General features: G+C 46.2%; 1 protein-coding gene across 1 annotated transcript; it reads left to right on the top strand.

Moving 5' to 3' along the window:
* Positions 1-5993: 5993 nt before the first annotated feature.
* On the top strand, positions 5994-9865 carry LOC128825496 (F-box only protein 39-like). The gene is made up of 3 exons (XM_054008030.1): positions 5994-7007; positions 8804-8980; positions 9737-9865. The coding sequence occupies exons 1-3, from the start codon at positions 5994-5996 to the stop codon at positions 9863-9865; spliced, it is 1320 nt and encodes a 439-aa protein (XP_053864005.1).
* The last annotated feature ends 344 nt before the right edge of the window (positions 9866-10209 follow it).

Raw genomic sequence — 10209 nt, 5'->3', positions numbered from 1 at the left:
CTGCTCTCCCGTGCAAGGGGGGGGAACACCCCCAGCGCCGGCCCACCCCCTGAAGAGGCGGGAGAACATATAACCCAGGCGATAGGCTGCAGCTGGAGCAGCTTGCAAGGGCGGTGGGGGGCTGGGATGGGGACATGCAGCCCTGTCTGTGGAGCACGAGCTCACCCACCCACCCCCTGCCTGGAACCAGTCCGGCGGGGGTTTGCATGTGCAAGCCTTGCCGTCTGACTTGCCAGAGGGGAAGAGCACAAGATGGGTCTGTTTTGTGCCATGATCATGGCCATGTCTTGGAAACCTCCTCCCCACTCACTGTTTAATCCAGTGGTTCTCAAACTTTTGTACTGGTGACCCCTTTCATATAGCAAGCCTCTGAGTGCGCCCCCCCCCCCCTTATACATTCAAAACCACTTTTTAATAATGAACACCATTATAAATGCTGGAGGCAAAGCAGGGTTTGGGGTGGAGGCTGTCAGCTCGTGACCTCCCCCCATAATAACCTCATGACCCCCTGAGGGGTCCCAACCCCCAGTTTGAGAACCACTGGAAGGGCCAAGTCTTGCAAGTAAAAAGAGACAGGAAAACGTGTGTGAGAGAGAGAGAGAGAACGAACCCCTCAGGTTTCCCATCCAGGCTGTTGGTGTGGCTTCCTCACGCTGGATCTTTGTAAGAGACAAGAGGAACGTTGGCTCCTTGGCGGATTGTATACTATGGCAGGGTGGCATATTGCCTGCTTGCACCTGATCCAACTGAGTGGGGAATGGCATGTGTGCTTTTCAAATAGCACTAGCCACTATTGATCCCATGTGCACCCGCTCTTGTCCAGCTTTGTAGCTCAAAACACTGGTTAACAGATGGATTTCCCCATTGTACCTACACAAGTTCCCATTATCTGCAGGGTCCAGTTATGAATAATTAAAGACAACCATGAACTGTTACAGTCTGCCTTCTGTGCCTCATCTATTCAGAGCAGAACCAGAACACTTACATTGTCTATACATCTGTCCCTAAGCCTCAGACTAGCAATTGGGCAGTGGTGAGGAAATAGACATGCTCTGAACAAAAGCCAGCATAAATACTCAGGTCCTAAATGCAGGCATCATTAAATTCCTCCCCTTTATAAGGGCAGGGGATTATTAACACCAGTGTCCTAACCAAACTCCAGATTAGCTTGTTATACTTCATCCCTAAACTCCCACTGCTCTTTCAATTAGGGAAGATGTTCTTTTCTTACCCATAAAATGGAGCCAACCCACAGAATCAATATAAAACAAAAAGAATCTGTCTCTTACCAGGATAGACTTTTCTCTAGAAGACCAGGCATAGCATTAACCAGCTTTCACAGAGCAGCTAAGTCCTTACTCAAGCTACAAACACTGCAACACTCATATGACTAGACTACTAGGGGAAAAGAGTTTCCTTCATAGCTTGCACAAGACTTCCTAATTAGGCCACCAGCTCCCCTCTCATTAGCCACCCTTTTACACCTGCAGAAGACTTGAACAGTGAAATAACTCTTTGCCTGCTGGCCCCTCTGCACCTTGTCATATATTTTGTGCAGCATTGCTGTGCCCTGTTAAATAATTGCTCTGTTTCACCCCAAAGGAAGCTATGTTTTAGGGATGGATGATGTAATCGCTGTTTGCAGCTTGCAAAGCACACTGGTATCCATCAGGCTGAAAGATGTTTGTATAATGTATCAGACCACAGCCATCTTCATCTGCCCCTTCCCCAACACTCCTCTATGCAGAGATTTGTCATGTTGCAGACAAGAGTTGCAACTGACCTGTGCTTGAGATAGGAGGGAGGTGGGGTGGCATTTACCTGCATTCTGAGCTGTTTGAGATGGTGCAAGGCAGGGGGGGACAGGATGGGAGCAACAATTACAGGAATCATGCAGTGGGAGCAGTAAGCCACAAACAACAATTGCAGCAACTGAGTTGCAGACTCATTGTGTGAGGATACTGTAGCTTTTTAGCAATCTAAAACCACAGCTGTGGTTTGGTGGTTGACAGTGACCTAACCCAGTGGTAGGTTTATGCACACTTTGAATAATAAAGTAACCACAACTTAACCACAGGCAGCACCTCTGGGCCAACTCAAGTATTTGGCTCGAAGACGGACACACAAGCTGGGACCCTGAGGGAGTTAGGCACATAGATCCCACTGCAATTCAGTGGGGGTTGGGTGCCTAACTACCTTAGGTTGCCTTTTGAAAACCCCAGCCACAGTTGTTATTGCTAACACTCTGGGCCAAATCCTATATCTCTTCCTCAGAGAGCACTCTCATGGGCTTCGTAACAGCTTTGTATGAGTAAGAACAGCTGGATTTGATGTTCAAAATGAGCTTTAATCCATGTGGCTATTTAACATTATAATGAACAGACAGGGGAAAACATCTCATTTTAACATCATCTTACACTACTGGCAAGGCTTTGAATCAAAATCATATACAGTACAGTATGTGCTGTATATCTGGGCTTAATGCACAGAAAACGCAGGTGCAGAGAATCAGTCTGTTTATGCAGCGCCAGAGGAAAATAATTCAAGTACTCACTGTTAAGCCATTTCCCCACAAGATATTTTTTTGAACTTTATCCTCCTTTTGAAAAATGAAGGTGGATTGTGGTGTTAAGCTGATTATTAATTCCCTCCCCCGCCCCCCTGTGAACTCCATTTTGCATTGCTTCTCTCTTCGCTAAACTCAATGCTGACATCTAGTGATGCTATATAACACAGCAACACCACCACAGAAGAATCTATAGCTTAAGAAGTGAGTGCAATGAGTTTTGAACCACAGAGTCAGAGGTGGAAAAGCCTGTCTCCGTGCCCATGTAGGGATTGGGTTGCACAGAAATTTTCTAGTGTTTTGTGTGCTCTGATTTTAAAAGTCTGAAGTGACAGAGCTTCAGCCACTTCCAATCCAGAGACTATCCAATAGTCCAATACATTTCCGTCCAGAAACCTGCACAAATGTTTCCTTTAATATCATCCCGATTCCCCGCAAAACTCCCAACATGCACTATTTCAAACTCCTCTCTGTCCTGTTGCATGCCTTAGCTTCAGATTTCTACAGAATGATTTCCCCCCTTTTCTCTACAGGAAAGAGAGAAGGGACCTGGATCTTCCTTGCTTCAATCAGCTTTTGAGTGCTACATCCCTCTATGTATAGTATCTTTGAGATACAGATGTGCATTCAAGTCTCCCTATCTGAAGGCAGAATTTGCTCCTTTATCTGACTGCCATCTATGCACGTGATCATTTTGAGTGTAATAAGGACAGCTGTTAAAAAACAAACAATGGGTTCAGACTACAATCAGATCTCTATTTGGAACTCCCCAACGCTAATGGGTGTTCTCCTCTCATCTGACATGGGGTTTTGGCTCAGTTCTATTGATATTAAAAACAAAATGCCAACCTGCATTTCAAAGCCTGTTTATGAAATGAAAGTCTAAAGTTTCAAACCTTTATGGTTACAGATAAAAGTCTTCAAAACGTAGGGTGGAGAGCTGAGAATGGCTCCCACTCATGTAATTTTATTAACTGTGAAATCTAATTGTGACAATAAAATGCAAGAAAGAGAGATGGTCATAGTAGGAAGATCTGCACAACCTGCTTGAGAGTAGCATCTTATTTTGGTGTCAGAAGTGTGTGGGGCTTGGTTTTTAGGTAGAGTTTTGGGAAATAATCATTCTCCCCTCCCCCCGTCCGTTGCTCTCCTGGAAGCAAGTCAGTGATCTTAGCTAATCACTTTTTAAGACTTGTAGGTTGCAAGGCTGCTTTGGGTAGAAGCAATTTATTCTCCAAATCTGTTTCTCTGCAAACTTGCTAACAAAGCACAGGCTTCTCCATACACCTTTGCCTTGAGTGGAGAGAAGTTAGAGCCTAGTCTATTAAAGTTCTGATGAAAGCAAGGCCTTATCTCATCACCAGTGGGAACCAGCCCGTATTGCATGCATGATGTCATGACCCCCTGCTGCACATTCACCCAGCTGCTGTTTTTGGGTCCCACCACACTAGGGTTGCCCTGGAGTCTCCAGGAATTAAAGATAATGTCACATGATGAAATCTCCAGGAATTCATAAAAAAAAGAAAAAATTGGCAACCCTACACCACACTAGATCTTTGTGCTCATCAGCTTCCCTTGCTCTGGGTGGGTTCAAGCACCGTCTTTTTCTTTGGCCTCTCTGGCACACTTCTTGGGCACATATTCTATCACAGAAGGGAACTCACAGGGCAGTTGCCATAGGCCCCCCAGGACCAAAGCGGATCCCTTCCCCACAAAGACACGTCAGTGGCGTAAGCACATCCTTCCCCAGAGCTCCAGCCTTGTGAGCAGTCTGGGTTAGAGTTTACCTCTTCAGGGATAACAAACAGGCTTTGTAAAAGTTTGTAACACAGTTATTCCTGGCTTTAGCTAGCACAAGAAATATACAGACTTAGACAAAACAATAAAGACCTATGCCCCCTCCCTTTCTGCCTCAGTTTCCTCACCAATCTTGATTTGGCCAGAGTCCTCTGGCACATCCAAGTACCCCCCGTCCTTCAGAAGGCTTTTCCCCTGATTCACAGGATATTTCTCCCCCTTTCCTGAAGCCAGCTTCTTTCTTATTCAGATGGCCCCTTGGTAAAAAAAAGGATCCTTCTGCTACAAAAACATGCCCCTCTCTTGCCCCAAGTTTCCTTGAGTCCTTCTCAGTTTTTAATAGACCAATCTATTCATAGACAAACATGCTGATACCACTCCCGGGTCTCCTTAGCTCAACAAGGAGCATGAGGCAGAACACAGAAAGAGACAGTTTAAGACCTAAGAATACAGACTGCTCATAAAATCCAACTGGAGTAAGTTGTACATAGAATCCCCAAATCGTCACACATGAGGCTTGCAGTTCCTAGGTCACAAGCTGTAGCAAGCACTACTTTCTGCCTTTACTGTTTGACGCTTAGCTTCCAGATATATCACCTGTTGGGGCTGGGGGAGGGAGAAGTATGTACAGCAGCCAGCCCTGAGATTCCCTTTTCACACTGAACCCCCAAAGAATACATCTTTCCCTCCCCTTTGCCTTCGCAGTGTGTAACACTGCTCAGCTGGTTGCACTGCTCCTGCCTGCAATGAAGTCAAGTCAGTGCCCATGACATCACAAAGGCTACCTCTTGCTCCCTGACAATGGCTGAGCTCCCTCGGGTAGGGGAACAGGCAAGGTGATCATTGAACCCTGCAGGGAGCAAGGCTGCTGGGGTCTGAATGCCTCCTAAGCAGAACGGGTAACTAACTTCTTCTTGCATCCCAAGCGTTGCTTGTCTCTTATTTTCACCACTCTCCATCAGAGCTCCTGACTCCCAGAGCTAATCCCAGAGCTAGACCAGTTTCAAAAATGTTTTGAAAATCTTCCACAGGTTTTTAAAGGGCCACCTGAAACAGGCTGTGATGTTAACCCAGAAAAGCGAAGATCAGCAGATGTAGATAGTCCATTTAGATAGTCAGTGCTGTTAATCTTTGCAGTGCAAAGGAAAGCAACTCTTTGTACAGCCCCAAGCACATAGCAAGCTTCCAGAAAGAACTGATCCCCCACAAGAGACGTCTTCAGTTTTATTGGTATTTTCTAGGAGCTTCTAGAATTTGCAGAGACAAAAAATTTAGCAGATTGATACTGAGACCATTTTACCATGTGATGTTTAAGCTTTATGGAGGCCAAGGAACTGAAATGGTACCCTTTGCTGTTGGTGTGATTGTACTCTTCTCATTGCTTTTCTCTTTTGATTTAGGTTAGACCTCAGGATAGACCTAAGAGCTCATGTGGTCACCAGCATTTGGATGTAAAGAGGCAAAGGATGGATTGTTGCTTTTGAATGTAAAGAGGCAGGAGTTTTGCTATTCACTTAGAAGTGTTTGATCTGTCAAGTAACATTAAACAAACTAGCCACAGCCTTCCTGATCTAGAGACCACCTAAGCTTTGATTTTGCACCCAGCAGGAACTGACTGACTGTCTCCTTGATGGAGAATGACAGCAAACTCCAGCAGAGTTGCTGGGCTTATTTGCCCAACGTCTGCCTGAGCCATGTGTTCTGGTGGCTAGACGACAGGGACAGATCTCGGGCTGCTTTAGTCTGTAAGAGATGGAATCAAGCCATGTACTCAGGATCTCTCTGGAGAACCAGAACAATCACCTTCAGTGGACGGCCGTCCAGGTCAAACACATCCGAGTTTGAATCTGCTCTGTGGTACGTCAAGAGATTCGGCAAGTACTTGGAACACCTAGAGATCAAGTTTCTGAACCCTTACAATGCTGTCTTGACCCGAAAATTTCAAGTGACTATGAGGGGGCTTCTCTCGCGCTTGGGCAAATGTAACAGCCGCCTGGTATCCCTGACTATTCAGCACCTGGAATTGGACCGATTGGTCTGGAGAAACATAATTAAGAATCAGTTTATCAAGAACTTAATTATTTTCCTGAAAAGAATGGGCACACATCTTGTTCATCTCAGCTTGAAAGGAGCAAGAGTGACGCTGGAAGAAGGCTGTGAGCTTTTGAGCTCTTTGAGCTACTTGAAAAACAAAAGTTTTGCCTCCGAAATCAACATAGAAGACTTCTTCAGCCACCATCTTTCCATCTACAGCAGCCCCTTGTTCCACCAGACTATGTCCACGTTCCGCAACCTGGTCATCCTGACTCTCAATTACAACTGCATCTCGGATGAATTGCTGGACATCCTGTGCGAGCACAACGCCCATTCTCTCTGGACTATAAACATCAAGTGCCACATCCATGACCCTCACGGGCAGGTGGTTTGGGGGATGTCCTGGGCCAACCTAGCCAAGAGAGCACCCAAACTGAAAGTGAACTTCTTCTTTGAAAGAGTCATGAAGCACGACAGTCTAGCCAGGATACTTTTAGCCGAGATCCCACTCCGGAGCATCAGTTTACGGAGCTGCTATTTCAGTGACCCAGATTGGTCGATGAGGCCGACCCTCACCAATCTCTTACCAGCCTACAAGCACATTCTGCAGGTATGGTGGGAACAGCAACATTTTACCGTTTTGTCACTAATCTAACCAGGTGGCTGTGTGGGGGTTGTACCAAATTGTCAGTGTAAAAGTGAAACCCTGACCCATGAGGTCATTAGAGCTCCACAAGGCAGTTTTTCCACAAGAGGTGTGAGCACCAGCTTCCCAATCAAAGTCCAGTTTAGCTAATTATGTTCTGCCCATCTAAATTCCTCCATCAGCTTCAGTTGGACACATTATTTCTACTTCTTCTTAATTATTAACTGTACTGAGCTAGCACCTAGAGATCCCAATTGGGCCCACCGAACTATGTATTTACACACACAAAGAAAAGATTGTCCCAGCCATGACAAGATTACTTCCTCTCCATAAACTGCTGTGCCCTCTTAAAAAGTTGCCACCTTGTACCACAGAGGGGGCCATGGTTTAATGGAGGGAGGAAGATACAGTGTTCCTTTCAAACAATTCAGATATGAGATTGTAAAGTGCTTTGAGATCTTCCTAGACGTAAGTATATGCATCAGTGTAAGGCTTGGTCTACACTACCCCCCCTAATTCGAACTAAGGTACGCAACTTCAGCTACGTGAATAACGTAGCTGAAGTCGAAGTACCTTAGTTTGAACTTACCTTGGTCCACACGCGGCAGACAGGCTCCCCCGTCGACTCCGCGGTACTCCTCTCGCCGAGCTGGAGTACCGCAGTCGACGGCAAGCACTTCCGGGTTCGACTTATCGCGTCCAGACTAGACGCGATAAGTCGAACCCAGAACTTCGATTTCCAGCCGTCGAACTAGCTGGTAAGTGTAGCCAAGGCCTAAGTTATTACTTTATAATCTTGCATCTTCTATACTAGGTTTTCTATACAAGGTTTAATACGTAAATCAATTTATAGCAGGGTTTCTCAAACAGGGGTTGCAGCTTGTGTAGAGAAAGCCCCTTGCGGGCCAGGCCGGTGTGTTTACCTGACCTGTCCGCAGGTCCGGCCAATCGCGGCTCCCACTGGCCACAGATTGCTGCTCCAGGCCAATGGGAGCTGCTGGAAGCGGCGGTCAGTAAGTCCCTCGGCCCGCGCCGTTCCAGCAGCTCCCATTGGTTCGGAGCAGCGATCCGCGGCCAGTGGGAGCTGCGATTGGCTGGACCTGCGGACAGGGCAGGTAAACACACCGGCCTGGCCCACCAGGGGCTTTCCCCACACAAGCGGCGACCCCTGTTTGAGAAACCCTGATTTATAGGAAGAGAAAAAAATGATGTCTAGTATGTCCCTTGACAGACATTCTTTGTGGCTAACTATTGAAAATGGTCATTTGCATCTGTGAGGAGTGATTGCTGTTAACTTTCTCTGGTGCATCAAGCATGGTCACATCACAATGTTCCTTTCATTTACATTCAGCCCTTTGAATTATAATTATCCCTCCCCCCACACACAAATGTTTTGGGGGATCAAAACAAACTCTCCAGAATTGATCTCCGGAAATCCATGCAAGAACCTCATATAATGACACATTACAGGGACTCTGGGCATTATTTAATGCATTTACCATCACTATTGGAAGTTCTTTGTGGAAAGGGCTATCTATATACAGTGACTAGCACAACGGGATTCAGTTCTGATTGGGGCCTTTGGGTGCTATTATGCTAAAATTATAAGTTACATAAGCTCCAAGATACAAAAAATGACCTGCCTGTAAGCCAACCCTATCAGCAGCGCAAGGAAAGACTTGCTGATTGAATCCCAGGGCAATTGCAATAGCAGAACACCTGGCCCATTGATCTAGATCTTTACTATTTGTCTTTTCTAGAAATTAACACTCGAATTCAACAACAGCCATGAATCACTGGATGAGGAGCTGCTGCAGCTTGTGCTATCATGCAAGAAGCTGTTCTTCCTAAAAATCTGGGCCTTCCTCCGTGTTGCATTTGTGGAGAGGCTGTTACAAAATCAAGCAGAAGGGAAATGCACCTTGCAGACTATGAAGGTAAAATCCTGCGTTTCAAAAGTTGCATTCCACCCAAAGAACCCCAAGCAGAAGCACAGATTTATGAACAGGGTAATGCAGCCCCCTCCTCTCAATGTTGGTTTAAGGTTACTGTTAACACACAGGAGGAAAGGATTGCGAGGAAGTGCAAGAACCATACATGTACTGTATTTCCAAATTCCACTTGAGAGAGGACCATTCAGGCATGGATCTCCCTAGACCTGACCAGGTCCATGAAGCGTATTCCAAAATAACACAGCCCTGTTTCACAATAGCTGGAGAGCCCCATGCAAAGCATAGTCCTGCGACAAACTGCAGCCAGGGGAAGGAATGTTTGCACTGAGCCATGCTACCCGAGAGCCAACAGGGTCCTAGGACGAGCAGAGCTGGCTTGTGCTTCTATAGATCCCCCAAGATCTGTGCAGGTCCCAGGAATCTATGGCTCCTGGAGAAGCCCTCTTCAGCCCACTGAGTCTTTCCTTCCCCAGTATCTCCTTCCATTGAAATGCCCCATGGAGAGGTTGGTGAGAGTCTTAGTTTTCACTCAGCATTTCATGAGGCACAACTTTCACTGGCAGGCCAGGGAGTCTTGCCCGAGCGAAACTTGAGCAAGGGCTTCAGGATTTGACCCAGTGTTGACCTGTCTTATTAGATATTAGGCTTATCTAGAAACCTCAATAGCCACGTGGCCTTTGGAGCTTAATTTTGACCAGTTAATGCGCTTCTTACAGAGAGGATTTTGCTTCATCCGCACAGGTGAGGATTTACACAAATCGATATGAAACCATTGAAGAAGATCGAATGTTGCGAGATATTTTCAGGAGATATCGAGACCTGATTGACTCAGGGCTTAATTATTTTGTCATCGCCTACCCGATGATGTGAGAGGCGTGGGATCTGTGAGGTGAAAGAATAAAAAATAAAAAAAAATATATAAAAAAAAAAAACAGTCACATCTGGAAATGCCTGAATTCATCCTTTGGAGGAAGTCTATAGGGGAGCTGAATGTCATTAGCAGTGTTCCTGAAAGGGAAAGCCAACTAAAACGGAAACAGAAGGCAGTGTGGCCCAGGAGTTAGGAAACTGGAGTGGGATTCAGAAGACCTGGTCTTAGGGTCTAATTCCTGGGCAAGGCACCACCTCTCTCTGTGCCTCTGTGTCCTCTCCCACCCGTTGTCTTGTTTATTTAGCCTGTAAACTCTTGGGGGCAGGACTTGTGTCTCCGCGGG

This window comes from Malaclemys terrapin, chromosome 18, assembly GCF_027887155.1.
Source record: "Malaclemys terrapin pileata isolate rMalTer1 chromosome 18, rMalTer1.hap1, whole genome shotgun sequence".
In the NCBI taxonomy this organism is placed as follows: Eukaryota; Metazoa; Chordata; order Testudines; family Emydidae; genus Malaclemys; species Malaclemys terrapin.
Note: the sequence above shows the minus strand (reverse complement) of the source record. Positions and strands in the feature narration are given on the sequence as shown.